General features: G+C 33.6%; 1 protein-coding gene across 3 annotated transcripts in view; it reads right to left on the minus strand.

The window, feature by feature from the left end:
* Positions 1 to 24,607, minus strand: part of LOC118199319 (uncharacterized) — a 101,209-nt gene that overhangs the window by 60,043 nt on the left and 16,559 nt on the right. For 2 of the 3 annotated variants that reach the window (XM_085827164.1, XM_035371145.2), the window contains exons 2-9: positions 18,122 to 18,361; positions 17,596 to 17,835; positions 15,552 to 15,797; positions 15,130 to 15,369; positions 12,001 to 12,240; positions 7,994 to 8,233; positions 6,180 to 6,419; positions 4,501 to 4,740 (exon numbers count right to left, since the gene is read on the minus strand). In XM_085827164.1, coding sequence (XP_085683290.1) covers positions 4,501 to 4,740; positions 6,180 to 6,419; positions 7,994 to 8,233; positions 12,001 to 12,240; positions 15,130 to 15,369; positions 15,552 to 15,797; positions 17,596 to 17,835; positions 18,122 to 18,361 — 1,926 coding nt within the window. The remainder of the gene's footprint in view (positions 1 to 4,500; positions 4,741 to 6,179; positions 6,420 to 7,993; positions 8,234 to 12,000; positions 12,241 to 15,129; positions 15,370 to 15,551; positions 15,798 to 17,595; positions 17,836 to 18,121; positions 18,362 to 24,607) is intronic. The other variant, XM_035371147.2, reaches the window with a different exon arrangement.

A 24,607-nucleotide genomic window follows, 5' to 3' on the forward strand; every position in this document is an offset into this window, starting at 1 on the left:
CATGACGATCCATTTTCAAAAGGGATCATCGCCTGGAAAAGCCGACGCCTTGTCCGAAAGATCCAGCTCAGGAAGCTGACGAAATCATAGTAGGGTCGAAAAGAAACGCAAGACTACCAGCTATTCTCCATCCCACATGGTCTTCGGTCGAGACATTCCTCTGCCTAGTGACCTCCTGTTTGGTCGCCCTACGGATGCCCCTTCATCGCTTGAGGAATATATCCAAGATGTCCAGGCCCGGTTTGAAGTGATGCACCGTTCCGAACGAAAGCGAGTCAACTTGGCGACGGAGAAAGTGAAGTCCAGATACAACAGGAGAGCTACTGGACATAGATTGAACAAAGGAGATAAGGTGTGGTTGTGGAACCCGATTCGACGAAAAGGAGTCAGGCCTGAATTACAGTCACCTTGAGATGGTCCGCACACAGTCCTAAACAGACTGACTGACGTCGTGGTTCGGATCTGTAAGTCTTCGAACTCTAAACCTAAAGTCGTTCATTACGACAGGTTAGCTCATTACTATGGCCATAGTACGTAAAGTAAATAATTGTAAATAGTGTAAGACCATGGTCCTTTTGGTTTCTAAATGTGTATTTTGTATTTGATTTGTATTTGATAGCATTTGATTTGTTTTATTTATTGCATTTATTGTTCATGTTGTTTATTATTGTAATGCAATGCTTATTATTGTATTCATGCCTTAGTTGTAAGTTTGGCTTCCTGTCCAGGGATTGTACTGCCCGGGACGTGCAGTCCTTGGGAAGGGGGCAGTGTTACGAATTTGGTATTTAAAAAGCTAATGTTAGTTCAATTATGAATTAAATGGTTTTATTCCCCGCGCAGCGCAGCACGTGACGAATATTAAAAGAAAGCTAAGCCGGAAAATTGAAAATACAAGAGCGCGTGCATTAAACATTTAATAAATATCTCTTTTTGATTTCGAGAAAGTACGAGAAAATTCTCGCGCGCGATTTTAAAATCTTATAAAAGGAGGAAAACCTCTCAGTTCGTTGAAGTCACTCAGTTTGTTGCTATTTAGAAAACTGCTCTTGTTGATTGTAGCGAATTCGCGGATTAGCTTTCTTCAGCTGTTTTGAGTTAAGTTCTATTGAACGTTTGAGTAGTTAAAAGATAACTACTGTGAGATATTGCAATTCTGCACGATAATTTGAAATATGGAATATTTGTTGCACGTGATAATAACGCCACATGTGCTTTACGCACTTAGTTAAAATTAATTGAAAAACGTGTAGAGACATTAGGTTAATTGGAAAAGCCGCAGAGATGAAAATTTAGCAACCGGCAACTTCGCCGGGAATCGAACCACGGATCTCTGGAATACAGGCCCAGCGTACAGAACTACTACATCACGAAGCCACGCCAAGAAGGTGGGAGAAATACCTTATAAACGAACGATACGCTAATCTCCCTCGCGCACAGTGAAAAAGGGAAAGTAAACGAAGTTGCTTTAGATTAAGAATTTCGCCAAGTAAATTATTTTTAACGCCATCTGTAAAAGTGCGCCAAGATAAATTTTTAAATTTCTGGGTAAGTTTCTCATAAACTTTTACAAAAATCTAATATTTGGGCATTATTTGCGCAAATATGGAAAACAAAATCGGAAAATTTCATTCATTCCCATTTCAGAAGAGTTCCATTTTGTGTCAAAACATTTATGTTACAACAATGCCACATATAAATCTAATACATGGCCTATTCCGGTAGCGCTTGCGAGACAAGCAAAACATAATTTCGTCAATCGGCCCGGTAGATCGGGGAGATATGCACTCATGACCATAAATTAAGGATAATTCAGAATTGCATAGAAATCGAAACCTTAAGTAAAAATTTCACCTGTAGAATTATCGCAGACATCTTCAGGAATGATATACAATACTTATAGGAAGGCATAAGATGACGCCTGTAGTACGTCACAGTGACAAGAATGTAAGAGAAGTGCACATAAAGAATGGCAGCAAAGAAGTAAAATTTTTCGAAAGTATTCTGTAAGCCGCTCAGTGCCACAACCGAATAGTTATGACATGTAAAAGATTTTATACGTGGTAGAATTATCCGCCGACTGGAAGTGGGCGTACACAGATGGAAGTATCCGAGGAACTTGGAAACGATTCGAAAGTGATGGAAATGTCAGTAAACGTGACAGTAAAGGTCGCTCCCGAGTTACGACGCCGAATGACGACAGTATTTGACAGTAACTACCAAAAGAAGCATAAGGAGCACAACATCCGACTTGTCTCGTCAGCTATCTTCAGCCACGGATACGACAGGTTCAAGGTATGTTATGTTATGTAGAAAGGAGGGGCACCTAGTATTTACTCTAAGTAAGCAGATATTAGCCCCACACACAACTAGAAAACTTACAACATTCTGGCATAACTAGGAAACTTACAACAGTCGTGATGGAAATTGTGACTCCAGTGAGCACTACAAGTACTACCACCGGTCATTTTTGTAAACATGATCTGTTTACTATCAGAATTAATTAAGAACTATAAAATTGTCTACAAAGCTTGCATATAAGTCATGTTGTAAAGTTGTGCTGAAACTTTAACAGCTCAATTTTGACGATTCATTATTTGCTTTAACATACGTTTTTATGTTAATTGATTTTCAGAAATTGTATTATTGTCTAGCAGTACATTGTTATTTGCATTTAAAAATTGATCATGACGGGAGTGGTTAGCCTGAAGTAGAGAACATGCAATGTTCATTGGGCTTGTGTGATGTTGTCCGACGAGTCCCGGTCTAACTTGCAGTCTGATTCACATCGGAATTTGATACTGAGAACTCCAGGTACCACCATATCATTGAATTATACTGTTACGGTGGTGCATGATTGCTCGTTTGGGGTGGAATTATACTGGACTCCAGAACAGATCTGAATATTCAGATCGGAACTATGACAGGCCAAAGTCATTGGGACATCATTCCGGAACAATATGTACGTTTGTTTAGGTGTGCCATGGGAGCAGAGTTTGTGTTTATGGTTGAAATCGCCAGTCCTCACTGTGCATATGTAAAGGAATGACTTCATTCTGAGAATATCATCCGTATGGAACGGCCAGCCTTCTCACCAGACTATTTACCGATATTTGAATCCGATAGGGCATGTGTGGGACATACTTGGTCGACGAAGTGCAGCCCGTCAAGAAACTTCTAAGTGTCTACCGGAACTTCTTGGAGCATTTCTGGCCGTGTGTAGTAATCTTCTTCAAACTCAGGTCGATAGTTTGATACTCAGCCTGCCTAAGCATTGTACGGATTGTATTTCACTTTCTGGAAGACATACAATGTATTAACCACCATACTAACCGTGTAATGTTAAGTAATTGTAAGGGAGATATTTTTTGTAATTGCTCCCAGGAGCAAAAATTGTAGAGTAACAAAAGAGTACAACAAAGAGTACAACTTTCATACTGTTTAATATCCTTTAACGTCTGTAGCCGTCTCTCTGGTGAAATGAAAAATTAAGTAAAATAGAAAACGTTTTCCCAGGTATCATCCTGAATTCTGAAAATGCGCCCATTTGACTCCAAAATTTGCTCGACCATTCGACATAGTAATATGAGGACTGTAACTGTAATATGTGCAATTTACATACATGAAGGATCTGGAGATTTGCACAAACCAATAACATACTATTTATTTGCTCTACCTGATTTCACTAAACACATTTGAAAAGTATATATTTCAAAAGATAAGGAGCTCAACCTATAGGAAATAAGAAGCTGAAGCTGAGTAATATCACCATTATAATAAATGACATTGTGCAGAGTGCTGTTTTATAAAATCAGCAAATATTTAAGAGAAGATAAGAAGCTGAATTTGAGTAATATCATCATTATAGATATTGCGCACAATACTTTTTTTATAAAATCAGCAAATATTTGAGAGAAGATAAGAAGTTGGAGCTGAGTAATATCATCATTATAATAAATACTGTGCACAATACTGTTTTATAAAGTCAACAAGTATTTGAAAGAAGATCAGAAGATGAAGCTGAATAATATCATCATAAAAAAAATTGACATTGTGCAGAGTACTGTTTTATAAAATCAAAAGTATTTGAGTTACGTTTTATAACATGGTTTCAGAGCAGTTTCAGATTCCTATGGCCAAACTGTTCAACTTACTCATTTGTCGAATATCCAAATGAATAGCATTGCAAAATTGTACAACTAGGGGCATGAATCCAAAGATCTGAAAAATCAACTTTAGTAATATTAATCTAAGTGGGAAAAATAGGATTATGGCATCTCCAGATACAGAGCGATTACTGAGTTTGAAATAGCTATAAACCATTCATAGAAGTAGTTTAAAAACCTTAGCGGTTATTAAAATGTAGATATTCCATGTATTACAACTATTGTCTGTTACATACAAAATGCAATTAATGATGGCCGACTGATATGCAAGTACCTAAAAATATATAGATTATTCTTATTGCCATGGAACTGAACAACAAATATGTTAGCTTACCAACACATTTTGCTCCATTGAATACTTTATTTTCTTCGTTACATACACAAGCAGCTCTTCGAGGCGAATCTTTACTAAACTTGCATTTAGCATTACCTGACAGACATTTCTGAATGAAATCCGCTGTACAGCCATCCACTAGGGAACATCTGTCTCCACTTGTGCCTGCTTCACATATACAGAATTTGTCTTCGGTGCACATTCCATCATGCTCACAATCAGCATCATTGTGACAAATCTCTAAATTGGAACCAAAATGTACAACTTTTGTTGCAGGAAAAAAAGTTATTTTTGGTTTTTATAAATATAATTTAAAAGAGCATGATCGAAATTTTATTAACACATATCAGAAAAGGATTACTTAAAGTGATTATTATATTATTATTAACCAATAAAATGTGTTCCTATAAACAATAATTTACAGTATATTTCAAGAAATTCAAAATTATTCGTTCATATTTCGAAACCATTTTCTCCTGTGTCCAGTAATGTGTTTCTCACTGATTTGGCTTTTCAGTCAGCCTTGTGAGAAATGATGACAGGTAAGATATCAAAATGTATCCAATTTTAATCTCTACTGCTATGAATTGTGAATGTGTTAGACATTAGTTTTCAACAATTCGCATAGTCAGAAAATTTAATAACCGAGTCAAGTAATGACAGACTTGAAAAAATTTAATTATTAACTTAAAGGATTGTTTTTGTAGTACGCAAGGGAAAACCACGATGTATTGTATCATAGTTTACTTATATTGCGTAAATAATTGATTTATTTGTATTTTATGTCAGTGTGATTGCTTAAGTTATAGTTCTGTCTTCAATTTATTTGTGAAAATACTATGCTGTGTGCAGGAAGCTTACAGTAATTAATATTCCATTGCTGTCAGGTTTGGTATGTTCTCTCTAGAAGAAACATATGAAGTGACATCATACGATAAAGCGCAATTCAAGTTATAGTTCAAACAAAATGAAACTATCTTTCGGTTATTCATCTACAATTCTACATAGATGCTTGGGGTGCTGTGAATTAGATCATTTGGATTATGGCAAAGTGCCCAAGGGCTATAGACATCACATAACTTAAGCTAACCGAAATAACGCGGGGCTAATCTGTGACAGATCCAAAGGAAGCATTTATATTAATGCTTTCCTAAATGTCAGGGCATTAGAGCAAATCTAAGCGTTATGATCGACTTCGAAATCAGTTGAATGATAAGTTGTTTATCTAAACAATAGTCGTTCTGCAAACATTATTCCTGAATTTCTTGAAGATTATTAGCAAACATTATTTCCCATTATTTCTGAATTGTATATCGGAGTATGTTTAATGCAAGCGTAGAATTACCTCCAGTGTTTTATATTTATGGATAAGCAGAACAGGTGTTAAATAACCTATTAGGATCAGCAAAGAATTCAGTATAAAAAAAATTCAGCGTAAAGAAAACATATGAAATCATGAGTGGTGAAACTGAATAGTGCCTCTGCGTTCCTTCTAAAACTGTAGAAAGTAGCATGAGTAAATCGGTGAAACTCAAATCTTAAATAGGCATTTCTGTATAATGTGTCATGACTCACGTTTTTACGAAAACTTCACATATATATTTGAAGAAATAAGTTTTAATCTCATAAATTATGTTTGCATTATAATTTAAAATCGATATCAAAGTGAGTTTTCTTACCAACGCATTTTATCCCATTAAATACTTTATTCTGTTCATTGCAAAAGCAAGATGATTTCTCGGGCACATTTTCATTAAATTTGCATTTTCCATTACCAGACTCGCATCTTTTGACGAAATCATCTGTGCAACCATTCACTACTTCACATTTGTCTCCACTCGTTCCCGCTTTACATGCACAAAATTTTTTTCCGGTGCATTGTCCTTCGTTTTCACATTCATCATCGGAGTTACACATTTCTAAGGAAAAAAAAGATAAGAAAAAAAAAAACTCTATATATATGTATAATACAACGAAAAAATTCAATTCAAAATATATTCACTTTGGAAGAGTTATAAAATAAAAATTAAATAAATTATTTTACAAAAGCAATATATAATTGTAAAAATAGTGAATGCTTTTATAAATTAATAGAAATAATAAATTTAAAAATTGATTCCAAAAAGGATTTTACATCTCTAAGTACATCTTCTTCAAGGGGTTATTGCGCTACAGTAGTAAAGGGATGAACTTGTTTCTAAACTGATACAAACACGAATTTGCACAAGTTAATTTTTTTTTAAATTTTATTAAAACACTGATCATTCATCGGTCCATCCCCACAGGCTAGAAAGTTAATGGGCACCTTCCCAAGTTAAAAGAAAACAGAATCCATTACGATACAAATATTGCAAAAGGAGTATCCATACCATGTCTTGGTTGTGTTAAAATAGTTCATTAAATAATAATAATAATAATAATTTAACTATAATAACTACTTTTATATGTATATATGAAGAGGAACAATAAAACATTTAAATAATTTTCGGCAATAAACGGCAATCCTATGTTTTATTTTTTTTTTAAATGATTTTTTGACATTGACAATAACGTCAGTTCAGGTTTATACAGATGTAACTGTTAGCTAATCTTTTGTTTAAGATTACTGTGTGCTGGTACAAAGTATTTGTATTACTTTAAGCTCATACGTGTTTATAAAAGTGTTTCAAATAAAACTAAAGTATGTTGAAAAATTTGACCTTCGCAGTTGAAATGTATTGCTACACCAGCTAAAACTAATTAAACTAATTAAATGCTAAGATTATCATTCCAAAAAAGTAGAGTAAAAGTCTACTGTAATGAAAAAACAATCGCAATAAAATGACGATTTTAGTCAGATGAAAATGCAGATGAAAATAGTATATTAATTATTGCTGATTACATGCAAAACATGCTGACGTTTCAAGACGTATTAGCCTTTTTCAATACTATTATGAAATAATTAAGTAAATCCGAATCGAGTTTCGTCTTCCCGAAATAACTGAGTGAAATTCGATTTTAAAGAATTAATGAAATATCTAGATGAATATTAATTCAAGTAGTTTAAAAGAATGCCCCGACACTACTACTTGAGACTTACTTACTCAGCAATGCATGAATTACTGTGACATACCAGAAAGATTTCATTTTTCGCTGTATTTATACACTTACAAAGCACTAACTTAAATGTGTCGAATTAAATAAAAACTATGCGGAATAGAGGTATTGTAAATGTTACTGCGTATGTAGTAAATATACTGTAAGCAAATAATTCTGGTTTTCGTTTAAAAAAATGTTACATATATGTTTCGGGAAATAAGCAGAAGTTTTCGGTCTTGAAATTTGCTTTAAAAGAATAAATATTAAATAAATGATTGAACTATGAACACAGCATCATAAAAGTGTTTATCGGAGATAATGAATAAGTAGGCCAGTAATAATCCCAAACTGGTAATTTTTGCCGAGAGAACTAAAGCTTTACAAATACACATTTTAATGGAAAGTGTGTACTCACCAACACATTTTGTTCCATTAAATACTTTATCACTTTCAGTGCAAACACAGGAAACTTTCTCAAGAACATTTTTGTCAAATTTACATTCTCCATGTCCTGACTCACACTGCCTGACAAATTCCTCTTTACAACCATCAACTATTTCGCATTTTTCACCGCTTGTGCCTGCTTCGCATGAGCAGAATTTATCTTCAGTGCACTTTCCGCCATTTTGACATTCACCATCGGAGTTACACTTTTCTGAAAGAGATCAAAATATACTTAAAAAAAAGGCTAGTAAATTATTTAGTTCATACATTAAATGAAGATAATCAGTTTTCCATATTATGTGTCAAAATATATTTAACAAAGGTTTGTCTTTCTAGCCTCAATCGGCCCACTAATGGCTGAGCGGTAAAGTCGTTGAACAGTAGTGATTTGCTCTGGGATTCGAATTCCGGTGAACTGGCTATCCGCATGGACGATTTCATAGATTTCTCTAACGCAATGTGTATGCGAGCCAGGTTTCCTTGGACAGCCCTACACGAAAGCATCCCTTCCTTGAGGCAGATATACCTTGAGTACTTTGCCGTAATCAAATAAACCCTCTATTTGTAATCAATCCGCTTTTTGTTTCTTTTGGAAACTCTTATAATTTAACTACTAGTACTTTTGTGCATGTAATTCAAATGCAAGCCGGTTTCCTTTAAACCTTTCCTCAGAAGAAAGCCCACGTGAGCTTTGTGATATTCAATTAAAAATATTATTTACCTTTACGTTCTTTGTTAGTTCAGGGGAGGGATTTTTAAAGCATTATTACATCAGTATCTTGAATTCAAGATTTACCTTACAAATTTAGATTGTGTTTTACGTTAAACACTTGTGCATTTAATTCTTCTTTAAATGTTTCAAAACCATTATTTATTTACCTATTAAATTACAGTTCTTAAAATACTACAAATTATGAGATGATTGTAGCTCAGGGATTTAGCCAGGGTTCTGATTTCTCCATTTCAAAGAAAGAATGTTTTTTAATTTTACAGTAAGTATGTAAAACAAATACTAATATGGATGTCACCCTAGTATTTTAATGATTTAGTGATAACATTTATTGAGAAAATAATGAACTATATTACAATATGTATTTATGTTACTAAATTATTTATTTTTAATCATACATAACACAACCTTAGCTTTGTTTATGCTACTGTTGAGATATTATATTCAAACGTTTTTAAAGTAAAAGAAGAAAGTCAAATAAGAACCATATGTTATTTTTAAAAATATGAGACATACCACAATATTTCCACGTAAATTCGAATATAGAATGTATCTATCTTACAGATTGATACTTTCTAAAACACATTTGTCAAGGATTATCAAGAAAACAAAGTTTATTTGTTGTGATCTATAAAATTGTCACAAAAGTTATGCATTAAGAAACGACTAGTTTCTTTATAGATTAACACTGCAATCCGTTAACACGCTAACAGTTTTCATAAAATTCAAAAGTTCACCACACTATTTTGCTATCATATTCATTAATGAACTAAATTACACTGCCGGCTTCTTTGAATGAGACTTTCCTGCTTTCTTTTTTCTTCACTGGAAATTATATATATATATATATATATATATATATATATATAATATATATATATATATATACTGATTATCAGAAACTGTGTGTAATGAAGTTCAGTAGGTAGACTCTTTTAAGCGCTCAACGCGTTCAGTGTTATAATTTTCTTCAGCTGCAGCTAAATGACAAATATATGCTATGGAATATAAATATGGTACTACTACATGATACTACATGAATAACCGTATAGCATTGCTGCATAATTGACATTGTAGCTATTTATAGCTGGCAAGATATACATGACATGCCAGCAACAAGGTAGTAATCCTGCAACAATTGAATTAAAATGCTGTTTAATTTAAAAGAACATAAAAAATTAAATAAGTATGAATTACGTTAACCCATTAGCCGCTGGTGTTGCTTTGACGCAACGGTCACAATAAATGCGTATATAAATATAACTACCTAAGATATTTTATACCAGCAGATAATTTTGTGTAGGGAATATTATGAAGATTATTTCTGTAAAAAATATTTGCCTTCAACAATCATTTTGTTTATAATAATTAATCTCATACTTTAAGCAAAATTAAAGCAAAATTTTCGACCGGGTATTTTTGCTGAAAATATTTAACAAAAGAATCGCCGTCTTTATGAGTAATCTATTTTCAGTCAAGGACACCGTTTATCAGAACATTACATTAGTCAGATGTTTATATTTGTGTTGGGAAGGAAGGGAAAACAGGTGTTGCGTCGACGCAACGTCAGCAGGAAACGGGTAGTCAATCTCCTTTTTCACTCATTCCTTTCGATGTTCTGGTTCATGTTCTGGTTGTTTAAAAATGCCTAGAACGAGGTGTCTTACATTAGAAGAAGCCCTTCAAAGATTTTTTTGGTGAAGAAAAATATGATGATAATGTTAATAATGACCAGAATGAAACTGATATTGTTGTTGTTCCCCCAGAAATTGCAGAGGCTAGTGACGAAAGGAATGGCAATGTTTTAAATAATCATAATGATATTTTACCAAATTATACTACTGAGGAAGTTGAAATTCACGTAAGAAGTAAATTTCAGCCGTCTAAAAGCAGTTATAGTGATACTAAAAAGTTTAAAAAGCAGAAGGCTGAAATCTTGAAGTGGATAAAAAAAAAGAACTGTTAGTTGTGTCTCAGGAAGAACATGAAGAAAGAGATAGAAGAGAAATTATAAAAGACAAAACACAAGGTAAAACTAGTGCACAGAATTTTGATTTTCTTTTCGCTTTAGACATTTACTCTCTTCTCGTTGAACAAACAAATATATACGCTCAAAAAATGCCCTGAATTTATTGCTATGATGCCTATATGAGAAGATTTATTGGAATATTATTGTTTACAGGCTATCATTCTTTACCTCAAGAAAAAATGTATTGGTCTTTTGATAAGGACATTTCTGTTCCTGTTGTACGAGAATTGATATCACGTTTCCAGTACAAGAATATGAAGCAGAATTTGCATTTGAAAATAGTCAAATTGACAATACTGATTAATTATATGAGGTGAGACCGTATCTAAACTTACTAAATATCACCACTTTTTACTACTGGAATTATAAAGTCTCTTTTAGATTTCAGACGCGAGAATGCATTATTCCTTTTGCAAACTCCTATTGAGATAGTAGAATTAGCCAGAAATAGATCAGCAACAGGAAGATGTAGTAAATTCAGCATTCAAAAACTTTGCATGGAGATGATAGACATTTTATCGTTAAGTCCGTTGATAACAAAAGACGTTGTTGTAAAGAGTACCATAGTCAGACTGTTTATAGATGCAAAGTATGTAATGTAGCTTTACATCATGATTGTAATCAAGCTTTTCATGCTTGAATCTTTTAAATGAAATAATCTGTATTTGTAAAAGAAATACAATGTATATTTTAATATTAAATTAATTACAAGTAAAGTAAAGATTTGTAGATTTATAAAACGTTATACAATTAAAAAGTAATCCTGCGCTCCACTCAAAAGAAACATCACACGAGTACAATCCTACTCACTAAACATCCGTAGTCTTATTCCGCTGACGTTGCGCGAACGCAGCACTCGCTTTTTCCACAGGTGAGAGCATTTTTTTTTATTCTCAATGTAAATTTATGTTATAAATGCTTAATTTAATATTTGTTATTATTTTCATGAGAAAAGAAACATTCCTTGTTGTTTTGGCGGTTAATGGGTTAAAATGCAATTTAAATGACTTAATTACTGAATTAGCTATGTTGCTGATTTAAATCGGTTATTTAAAAATTTTAAAAACTTTTAAATAAATATTGTTATAAATTAACTAGCTAAAATTTTTATTTTCTTTTGCATATAAAATTAGTATAAATATATCTGCTGCAAAAGAGTAGACATAAGATCAATAAATACAAACAAAGAACAATCAAACAGGAAAGCAATTCAGCTTACCTACGCATTTAATCCCATTAAATACTTTATACCATTTATCGCAAGCGCAAAAGACTTTTCCAGGCATATCTCTATTTAATTTGCATTTTGCATCACCAAACTCACATTTCTTCATAAAATCTTCTGTACAGCCGTCTACAACAGAACATTTGTCTCCACTCGTACCTGAATTACATTTACAAAATTTATTTTCTGTGCATATTCCTCCGTTCTCACATTCAGAACTAGTTTGGCACATTTCTGAAATGAGAATTTCATATCAAGTAATCTTTTTATTTTATTTTTACAAAAATTAATAAGAACAAATTTATTTTCATGGGAACAGTCATAAAATGTACTTAAACCCTTACGCTGCCATTGTTGAGCTATTTATGATTTTATAAAACTTGTAACTTATCTTGAAATTAGCAATAATCTATACATAATGATTTTCACAGAATCTTTTCTTGATTTTATCTCATTTTTAATAAGCTGTAGTATTTAATTTGCGTGAAAGAAGTATAAAATGTAAGACTGAAGAAACTGAACGGATGTGACATAGAATCGACTAAATAAGACATATAGATTTATAATAAATCAACTATTACATTTTCAGTAATATATTTTATTATAAATCGATAGAATGTGTATAAAATGAGCAGTGGTATCATGTGCTATCAAAATTTGCATTGCATTTTGCATAGTATATATTATATTGTAAATCGATAATATGTATAAAATGAGCGATAATGTTAAAAATATGTTATAAAAAATTTGTTTCTGAAGAGTAGATATGATGTTTTAATTGGTATTTTGCAGCAGGTATTGCGTTTGATCTATCATACTTTCCATTAATTAGCAAACCACAAAACATTGAGAAATGTGAATGTAGCAGATTTAACATAACAGTAACTTAATTAGAAATATTCTAATGATAACCTTAACGAAAAGCGGAAAGTAAAAGCTCATGCTGAAACCAAGAGCAGTCAAGAAACACTTACAAATTCCAAGGGACATGAAAATTTGGTTGTTGTCTGTTTTCTATTGAACAGAGTCCGCTGTGAATATTTCTTTCTATTTTTTCTGGGCGCCCACCAGCGGTAGAGAGACAAAGTCCCTGAACACTGTTAGTTCGGACAGTAGCTCGAATCCCAGCGAACGGGCTGGCTGCATGAATGTTTTTGTAGTTTTTCCATGACTAACGTGTATATGAGCCAGTTTCTCTTAGGAAGTAATGATTTGAAGGACCCATGAATTCGGCCTCGAGAAAATTATGACCAGATTGTGTTGCACAAAGAGATTTAGAGGACTTTGGGGATTTTTAAATTATCTATGATACTGTGTCTGTAGACAAAATGATATGCTTGCAAATTTACAATGAAAACACGCAGGAGTTGCTGGAAGACTCCAAAGAAACATACGACAAAAAGGTGTCCGCCGATAACATCGCGGCAAAAACATCGCGGAAGAAAACGTCGCAGAGAAAACAACGCAAGGCGAAAACGTCGTGCTAAAAACATCGTGGGAGAAAACATCGCAAAGAGAAAACTTCGCAGTTCTAAAACATCGTGGTGCAAAACATCGTCGTGGAAAATAAAGCGGTTCAAAAACTTCGCAGTTTAAAAACATCGTCGTCGAAAATATCGTGGTAAATATTAAAGTATCTACAAATCATCGCGTGACGATAACGTCGCAGACATGCTTTTCTCAGACTTTAATAACTGTAAATAGATATTCCCATAATAATTTGTGAGCGCAAGATAGAAAGAAGGATAATTTGTTTTTCATATTTTATATTAACTACTAAATTTTTGCTGAGAAAATAAGAAGGAAACTTAAGCATAGAAAATTAATGCAACTTATAGCACTTAATAGAATTTTAAACCGGCATAGTTAACTAACAAAGACCATTAATAAATAATTTTTATAAAGTTTTTACTGATCATTTTTCATAAAAAGTATAATCTATAAGTTGCATTTAATTTTCTATGCTTAAGTTTCCTTCTTACTTTTTCCGCAAAAATTTAGTTAATAAAAAAATGTTAAAGTAAAAATTATCCTTCTTTACATCTTGCGCTCACAAATTATTATGGGAATATCTATTTACAGTTATTAAAGCCTGAAAAAAAGCATGTCTGCAATGTCATCGTCACGCGATGATTTGTAGATACTTTATTTTTTACCACGAAATTTTCGACGTCGATGTTTTAAAACTGCGATGTTTTCTCTTTGCGATGTTTTCTCCTACGATGTTTTGTAGCACGACGTTTTCGCCTTGCGTTGTTTTTTCTGCGACGTTTTCGTCCGCGATGTTTTCGGCTGTAACCCGACGAAAAAAACTAGATTAACATCGGAAGCAGAAACAAAGGCGACTGAATAGAAATGATTTCCAGAACAAAAGGAAAGAAACAAAGATAATTCTGCATTCTTCCAATCTCATAATTTGGGCAAAAAGGCTAATTTGCTAAGTTTAATGTAATGATATATTTTGATAATTAGTACTAAGTTACAACATAAGCATTTTGATGACAACGCCATGTCTCACTTTAAAAACATTTTGAAACGTATAGAACAAAAATCACATGTGGCAAAATTTATTGAAACGTGGGTCCCAGGAGTATCAAGCAGAGTTGCGTAGCATTAAAAGACAATAGCCTTATCCAAATAATAAAACCTTTTACCTTTCATCTTTCCCGTCTGTCTTTTTTCAAAAACATATTGTTATATATGAAAAAGTAAACGTGAATATGATAAATAGTCATTTATGCCCTGAACTCGTTTTCGGTGAAATACGGCAAATTTGAATCTTTTTTTTATTTACTTGTGATTTTTAGGCTTAAATTTTAATTATATCTGTTGATTTTATACTATAAACGTGTATACGGATACATTTTGTAAAGGCTGTGGTCATCTATTATTTAGGAATGCATTTCATTTTACATGAACTACTATGGAAGAAATAGTTTTGGCTTATGAACATTTAGCGTTAAAAATGCTTTCAACAACCACACTTAAGTATATGAATGAAACAATTGTTTTGTATAACCGAATATTTAATCGTACTTTGTTAAAAATAAATTTTAGATACATAATTTCTTCTAAGAGTGTAGTAACATATTTGAAGAAATGTCATCAAAGGTATTAACTTACCAACACATTTTTCCCCGTTAAATACTTTATACCATTTGCTGCAAATGCAAGATACATTTCCAGGTGAATTTCGGTCAATTTTGCACATTGCTTCACCTGATTCACACTTCTGAACCAATTCTTTTGTACAACCTTCAGCAATATCACATTTGTCTCCACTCGTGCCTGTTTGGCATTTGCAGAATTTTTCTTCTGTACATGTTCCACCATTTTCACATTCAGTATCGTCTAAACACTTTTCTAAAAGAAGAAAATACATTACATTTTAAAAGCATTTACTACGTCTGCGTAAGCCTAATACGTATGAGATATGTCTCGCAAAAGAACTAATCAGTATTTAGGAAACAAGTCTGGCATTTAATGAAAGTTAGTTTAATACAAAACATTTCAGTCTTAAGAAAATATAGAATTTCTTAGCTTACCAACACATTTCTCTCCGTTAAATACTTTATACCATTCATTGCAAGTACAAGACACTTTTCCTGGATCATTTTGATCAAACTCGCATTTTGCATCACCTGATTCGCATATCTTCTTTATCTTGTCTGTACAGCCTTCCATTGTCTCGTATTTAATTCCATTTGTGGCAACTAAGGTTTGACAGATTGATTTCTCTATGCAGTTACCTTTCTTTTCACATTCATCGTCCTCGTTACACTTTTCTGAGACTAAAATAGAAAGAACATTAGCAGAAGAAATGGAATTTTGTTTGATTATTTGAAAAGATAAAGAAATAGGTAAAGCATTTAGTCGCGTATTTTCTTCCTGGTATACAAGTACCTTCATTTTTAGCACAAGTTCTGAAGTTTTGTCAAGACATTTTGCCTTTTATCAAGGGCATTCAGAAACTCAGATAGCGTACATTTTAAATGGACTTGGTCATCTAATATTTGCGTTCTTCTCACCAGTTGATTTTAGAGGTATAGTATCTTATTGACGAAACAATAATATTGAAAGCTTTGAAAAAAATGGGGATGTGATGATTCCTGATGATTTTTAAGATCATTATTATTTGGGAAGACAGACTGAATGATGCCAAAAACTATCACAATAATGAAGACTTGCAAACTGTAGCACACGGATAGCAGTTCCAGTAGCATTAAACGATTTAAGGCCTGGAAATATCAGAAGACGCAATAAAAACGGGCAAGATTCAAGACGTAGGAAGAAGAAATGAAGATATCTTATACTATAATTCTAAAAGTACTATGAATTATTATTAGAATGTCGGTTCCGTTTAAATAAATAATATTGTGATATTTGCCGGAAGTTTATTCATAAATAGTTTGATATTTATTATGTTCTTACACTAACCGCGTACTTCTCAAATTAAAATTTTCGCTCAATTTTCTCCTCTTACGTTTTGTACGATTAAATTATTAAACGATGTGGGAATACGGAATACGAGAGAAAATAGTGTATTTTATTTTATATTTTGTGTCACAGTTTCGTAACACTAATATAAACTACTAACAATAATTTTACTGCAAAATTAATTATATCCATCTGCCATTGTTAAATTCATTAGTTTCAAAATCATATATATTGTTACGAAATGTAAAGGCGCGGTAAGATAGCTTCCCCGCAAAGCAGTTTTAGAGTTGCCACATTTGGCGAGAAATCGCCCATTTGACGACCTTTGGCGACAAAATTGGCGATATACCACGGTTGACGGTTGGAGAACCTCCTGGAACGAATTCTTACCGGTTTAGCCCAGAATGTTCTCGAACACATGCCGAAAGCTATATAAACCCTGCTGGTCCGCAGTCAGTAAGTGTACGTCTCTGATCGAGTGAGTGTGTCTCGTCTAGCGAGTCAATCCCTGCGGAGGCGATCGCGTTGACAGCCGGCTAGCGAGTGCCGAGTGGATCGTCGAGTGCGCCGAAAGAGTCTCGTAGAGTATCGCGGTTAGTGCATCGTCGAGAGAGCGTGTTGAGCTCCGAAAACGACTGAACCGAAGAGTCAGGAGCTGTGCTCTGTGTGTCGTCTAGTGCATCGCGAGTTGTAGCGTGGAGAGTCTCGAGAGTTCGTGGAGTTCCGAGAACGACCAAGCAGAGTTGGGAGCTGTACTCGGGTGCTTTGCAGTGAAGCTGTCTCCACCATTATTGCCTGACAGTGTGAAGGCTGTGTCGCTGATTGTTCCAACGTGTTTATAGTAGATCTCCAACGACTGTAAAAAGTGTTATTAGAGCTGTCCTGATTAACATTGGCTAAATAAAGTGTGTTTCGATACTTCATCCAGTGTCATCGTTATTCACTCCAAATCCACAAACCCCGTAAGACGTGAACGAAGAAAATAACGCAACAACTGGTGTCAGAAGAAGAAAGGAAAAGCGTAACAATATGCACCTTGTTACACTCATTTCGTTTTGTAGTTCAGCGTAGTTTCCAAGTGTACGTTTGAAATAAATACGGCAAATCAACTTCAATGCGGCTTAGATATTTAAAATAAAGCAATTTCCTTACCAACGCAATGACTTCCATTAAAGGTTTTGTACCATTTATTGCAGGTACAGGAGCAGTTCCCAGGCGCGTTTATATCAAATATACATTTTGCATCAGAGGATTCACATTTATTCACAAAGTCCCGTTCACAGCCCTTTATAGTTGTGCATTTGTCACCACTCGTTCCAGCCCTACATTTACAGAATTTTTGTTCGGTGCAAATTCCTCCATTTTCACAATCAACATCAGTTTGACACATTTCTGAAACAAGAACACAATATTTTGGAGGAAATGGAAAAATTTGCATAGGGAAAGAAATTTACATGATTATTAAATATAGTTTGTATCAATATACATAACTGTGCGAAAATTCTCAGGAATATTAAAAATGCAACATTGAAAAATATTAAAATTAACAGAACAGTAACTAGATATAACGATTAAATTAGTTATTTTCAATTAGTTATATAATCAAATTAGTTATTTTAAAACATGAAATAATTAGCTCATAGTTAAAAGCACCTAAAATATAAAATGCTTAACTTACCCACACACTTTTGTCCATTAAATGTTTTATACCATTTGTTGCAAACACAAGAGACATTTTTGGAATTGGTTTTGTCGTACTTGCACTTTGCATCATTAGATTCACATTGCTGAATGACTTCATCTATACAGCCATCAACGATTTCACATTTGTTTCCCCTCGTGCCTGACTGACACTTCAAGAAATTTTTGTCTATGTATTTTCCATCATTTTCGCATAGCATATTGCTTGAACATTTTTCTGAAATAAGAAAATACATCATTTCATTCGTAGAACACTCCTTTTATTTGTCAAAAACACTTTTAGTTTTGCCAAAGCATCGAGCAAGCTAGGTTGTTTTTAAAAGATACCATAAGCAAATAAACTAAATAGATACTTCTTGAATGTTTGCCTATGGACACATTGCACTAAAGTAACAAATAAAAAGCCGTTAAAACTTCGCACATTCAATGCTTTAACAAAAGGTTCAAACATCCCGTAAAATTATGACAATAATTTAACATTTTATTAATTATCAATTTAGACATTGGCTTCTCTTTTCTTTGACTCATGTCTTGTGTATTTGATCGATGAGAAAATTACGCAAATTACAACACACTCAAGAAAGTTTAAATGCTAGCGAAATTTAACAATGCTTCACGTCTTGTTCACTAAGGAGCCGCAAAATTGACAGAATTCGAAATTGACAACACTGGATTTGTTTTGCAGCGAGTTTACTATTGGTTAGAGCTCGTTGTGTCTGACATAGGTATCTCCTTCTAATTTGCAGAATAAATACACAAGCCTGTGAAATATAAACTAAATTTTCTAGTTATCCACTAATCTACAAATCAGGAAACCACATTAGAACAAATGAAATTATACAGCACTACTCACAAGAATCTAATACATATCAGCAGACTGAGTGCAATTATTCATTGAGTTAAATTTATATGTAATTACTCTAAAGTAACTAATGATAAAATTATTGGAAGACTTCTTTTTCGAAGTACTTAGCAAGAAGCAAGTGTGCCAGCTACTTTTGCTAACAATAAGGAACTGATGGAAATACAAGCAGTGCATGGTGACGGCTTGTGCATGCAGTCTGCGCATGCGCATTATGAATGAAAAAATATTGGATTCAATTAAGCATTGCACTGATATCGCAGTACGTCAAAACTACTGGATTTTCCCTCTTGAGGAGTTATACGCTTTTATTGTTCTATTACACGTTTGTGATGCTTTGGCTGCTAAGGGCTGTTCTGAGTTATTAATCCGAGACCCTGGATCTCAAACTTCTGTTGGGAAACAATACCTAGGAACGGATTCTTAGAAAAGATGAATACTTGCGCTTTGACTTGAAGTCAGCTATATCACAAAGGTTACAAACTGATGGATTTGATTTTTTTTCGGAGGCATGGATACCTTAGCTGAGAAGTGCTTATTGTGTTAAAAACCAGATGAAAGTATCTAAACGAATAAGGAGTTGTTCCTACAAAGGCTACCAGTATCCAGCACGCCATCAATTCTGCCACTAACTAGTTCATCAGTTCTCACCCAATTTTCTCTTTCCCTGCAGACGGAAAGTCAAATACAAAAAAAGTATTAGAAAAAATTGGATATAACCAAGGGACCCAAGAATGAAAGCGAAGCGGAACGCTCTTCAACGGAGTATCAAGAAGGATATTAGTGCCTTCAAGACTCTACGCTGGAATAATGTTCTCAACTTTCATGCCACTGAAGACAATTCTCTTTTTGACATAGCAATGAAATTCAAGAAAGCTTTTAAACAAATTCTCTCTCTCCATGCATTAATGGAGTGGTTTATAAAGACAAAATTACCATCTTCCCTGGTTTGCGCCTAATACCACTTCTTATGAGAATAACTACTTTTCCAAGATCAACGAAACAGTTAATACCTTCTTAAACATACCTAGTCTTCTAGATTTTATTTTTTATGTTTTACTGAAGATTGCTGCAAATTTCGTCAGCTCCTTCAAATCTAAGAGGGCTTCTTGTTCTGATGCATTTCAATAAAAGTGCTTAAACATATTCCAATTAATTATTTTGGGTGCCTAACTAAAATTGCAATTTCTGTCTTCAAGTTATCCTATTTTCTCAATGTATGGAAACATGCCATTATTGTCATTTCCCAAAGCCTCATCAAAACTCTACGTTACCACAGACCTATCGTCATATTACCCTTCTCAGTCCACTTTCAACAATTGCAGAAAGAATAGTTCTTTATCATCTCAACTAGGTGATTCCTCAAAGGTCTATTATTTCTTGAGAATAGTTTGGATTCATATGTCTTCACAGTACCAGTCACCAGTTGCTATGTGTAATTAATTACCTCACTGATGGATTCGATTGTAAATTTCCAACTTGAAACATATTCTTTGATATTGCGAAAGCTTTTGATAAGGTATGGCACTGGGGATTAAACTTTGACTTCATCAAGCTCAACTTCCTGAATCACTGCATAAGATCAATTGCTTCTTACTTTAACAATTGTACCTCTGATGTAAAACTCGGAAACATATTTTCTAGTAAGAAACATCTCTGCTGTTGGTTTCCAGGGCGCAGTTTTTTATCCTTATATATATAACATCTATATCGGTGGTTTGTCTAAAGATCCACAGGTAACTATTGCTGTTTTTGCTGATGACACAGCAATTATGAAACAAGCCTCTACAATTATAATAGTTCGGAATCTGCTTCAGCATTATATCAATCTTCTAGAAAGGCTAGCGCTTTGGAAGATTACGGTCAATACTGACAAATCCAAAGCAATTATTTTTTGTGAAGGACACTTGAACTTCATTTCATCAAGACCAATACTGTTCCATTAAGGAATTAACTGGGTTGATGACGATAATATCCAGGAGTTATGGTAGACAAGAAAGTTAATTTTTCGCAAGCGTCAAAGAGAAACTGTTTAAAAAACCAACATCACTTTTGAAACAGTGAGATATGTACTTGGAAGAAGGAGTCACATGGCCCGTCCTAACAACCTTATCTTGTATAAATCTGTTCCTCCATCTGCTCTACTTTATGGTAGCCTAATACCACGTCGCATAAATCCAAGTTATGTAAAACAAGTCTCATGGAGAAATTATTAACTTTTCTTCGTTCATTCTCAGTTTGTATATTGCATTCAAAGCTAGACAGAAATTATTTATATTCAGTTCTCACACATTCTAACAACTGCGTTAACTCACTTCCCTATTCACTATTGCTCAGAGAACAGCATAAGTACTCCTCTGACATTCTAAATCCATAATATGTTTTACTCATATCTGATTCCTCTTATCCATTTATATTGATCTTCCACCTGTAAATCACTTTTCATTTTTTTCGTCAAGTGACTGCGGGAACTTAATGTATTTTTTCTTCAGTTTGCTTACACTCCTTTTATTTTTCCTACTGATGGTCATTCAACTCATATAGGTTAAACGGAAGTTTTGCTCCCTGATACTCTAATAGAACAAATGTTTGTAGTAGTGGTTTAAAGAACAGATGTGTTTTATTTTAGCTGAAATTAAACGAAACTGAACTCACGATTGGTTAAGTTAGGTTATTTGAATATGGAGAAGCACACGAGTGCTATCTTAAATAAAAAGATGCCTTTGCGGAAATATTCTAAAGGAAACTGTCTCGTATTCACATTAGACATTTGAGCTCAGAAATAAAGAGACAAAAAACGAGAACGAATAGATATTCCACAAGAGAGAAGTTTTCTTAAAAAAGCACCACAAGATGCCCTTCTCATACCGACACTATTTGAGCGTAATCGTATTTGGTTTGGTTTAATTAATTCTGCCAACGTACGCCACTGATCTGTCTAAGGTGAAGAAAACCTTCGTGGAAGACGTCCTCAGGAAAAATGATTCGTATTCGCTTTACATCTGAGGAAATCCAGGAAAATTAACATGGAGTTAGAGAAGCCTTTTCCGTAATTTTTATAAATTTTAATCCAAGTCAAAGTACGAGAGTCCAACAACTTTACTGATTGACAGGCCGGTTCTCCAAGAAACATGTATTCTAAAAACGCGCAGTTGGGATATGTAAACATTTTCGAAATTTCACTATTCCTCAGCTCATGCTCAATAATAAGAAAAAAAAGGCCCATATTAAATATATTATAAAAATTTGCATTTAAATTTTAAAATATTAACTACTAACAGCTTGATTTAACAGTTAGACAGCAGAGAACATAGAAAGCACGTATTTTATATATAGAGACTATTTAACAATGAAGTACGTTACAGAAAAAATTCTGAAAATATCGTTAGGGAATATATAACATATATAAAATTTTCCAGCGTATTTATCAATTGTGTATGTGTTATTACTATGCCAAACAACGAAAACAAAAATTTTTCATAATCATTTTGTGTATAATTAAATATATTAAACTTTAGGACAGGTTAATTTTAGAACGTTAATTTACGCATTTATGACATGTAATTTTTTTCTTTTCTTTATGAACATTTAAAAGTTACTAAATTCAGGAGTCTGCATTTTCTTCAGAACACGAAAGTGCCCCAAAATTTGTCAAGTATGCAGTAACATTACATTCATCCGAACCCTATGTACAGGTGCACGTAGTTGTTTTGGTTCATTTAATTACGGCGAAGCAGTCGAGGGCTGTATGACTAAGGGGAGGAACGCATAGTACCAGACCTTTAAATGCGTTGATACGCCTCAGTTTTGAGGAAGAACACTTAACGGAGTGATCTTGGGGTCTCCTGTCCTTTTCCTCCAAAGAATCTCTAAAGTGAAGAAGTAAAGGTTCCCCGGGGCAAATGTGGCTCCGTCAGGCCGAAGAGACACATTATGTATATCCCTGAAGCTTACTTTAAAGGGGCAAACCATTCCAAAGCTATCCACCCTCCGTACCTCAATGCGCATGTGCGAAATAACATCAGAAGGCAACAAAGCAGCATCAAAGAATGCGGCATGCCGTCAGCCATGTTAGCAAGCTTTTACCACGTTGTTCGAAAACGTTCTTTGTTGTTGTAGTCAGAGGTACTTGGTTTTAGCTATGTGAAATTCTTTTAAAGACTTTTTAAATGTAATGCTGTAAGTGAAATGGTTTTGGCTATTGGGTGAAAACTTTGCTCTTGGTTTTCACAATGGTCATTCCAAATAACTGTCTAAACGTTTTCATGGTAATTTGTTTTTAAAGTTGTTGTCGGATAATTATAATGTATTTCAGTGTTTTCAATTTATTTAGGGGTGCCTTTAATTGTCTTTAAATATTTTTTTTTTCTGTTTCAGTTAGTTATTGCAAATTTTGTTTTTAAAATTTCACTGTAAAATTTTAACTATGGATCCATAAAAATTTATTACGTTTTGTATGGCATGTGTTTTGCCCCTTTTTAAGTTTACAGAAGAAAAGAATTAAGAAATTTATTTCATTTAAATTTTGTCTTCGTACGGCTTGCTGTTTAAATTGAAAGTAAAAATTGGACAGGATTTCTATAATTCGCCACAAAATTCCAACTAACATCCTTTGGCTCATAAAACTCCAGAAATATATGAAAATAAAACATTTTGATTTATTTCAAAGTAAAAAATTTACTATCTCCTCGAACTGCGCTGTTTAAATTTCACCCTGCGCTGGTGTTTCACTGCATAGCCGTGGCTCTTCGATACAGCGGCGCAGAGGCGAAACAGGTTTACATTGCGTTTATGGAAGCTTTCATTCTTCTCCTTAGAGATTCTTTGTTTTCCCCTATCACCAACCTCTTGGAAAGACTTTCAGCACGCTGTGTTTTTCCGAATGCCGTGTTTTTTTTTTTTTTTCTTTTTTTTTTTTTTTTTTTTTTTTTTTGCCACGCAAGCGCTTACAAACAATCAATGCTTTCCCTTGGATTCGAACCCTGCTCATATCACTATCAGTTGAAGTCACTAACCACTATACCAGATGGGCCGTAGATCTAATTTATATCGAATTCCAGTTATCCGCATTGCGAGTTATTTATATGCTTTCAATCTCTTTTGGATTTAAATACCATAAAATGATAATATAGGTTAAAATATTCTCAGAAGCTATTAAATGCATTTAATCAATAATTTGACATGTAACTCATGTATATAGTTTAATAATAAGTAGTACCGTAAAAAATAAAAATTTAATGTAGAAAATTAAATTTATGTACATGCATTACATACATATCTGTCGTATACCAAATACAGGTATCCTTATTACACTCATGTCCGTAAATTAAGGATAATTCGAAGTCACGCGGAAATCGAACTCTAAAATAAATATATCACCTGTCAAATCACTACACATATCTTCAAGAATCATATGCAAATTTCAGGAAGCAACCAGATGACACCGATTGTACGTCACAATGACGAGAGTGTAAGAGAGCGATATATAAGGAATACAGGCAAAGAAGTAAAATTGTTTGCAGGCGCTTCATAAGCATTTCAGTGCAACAACCGAATAGTTATGACACAAAGGACGCATTTGGATGATTTTTTACGTGGTAG

Source organism: Stegodyphus dumicola, chromosome 11 (assembly GCF_044657685.1).
Source record: "Stegodyphus dumicola isolate Sdum_Otavi_A_Nest chromosome 11, ASM4465768v1".
Taxonomy (NCBI): domain Eukaryota; kingdom Metazoa; phylum Arthropoda; class Arachnida; order Araneae; family Eresidae; genus Stegodyphus; species Stegodyphus dumicola.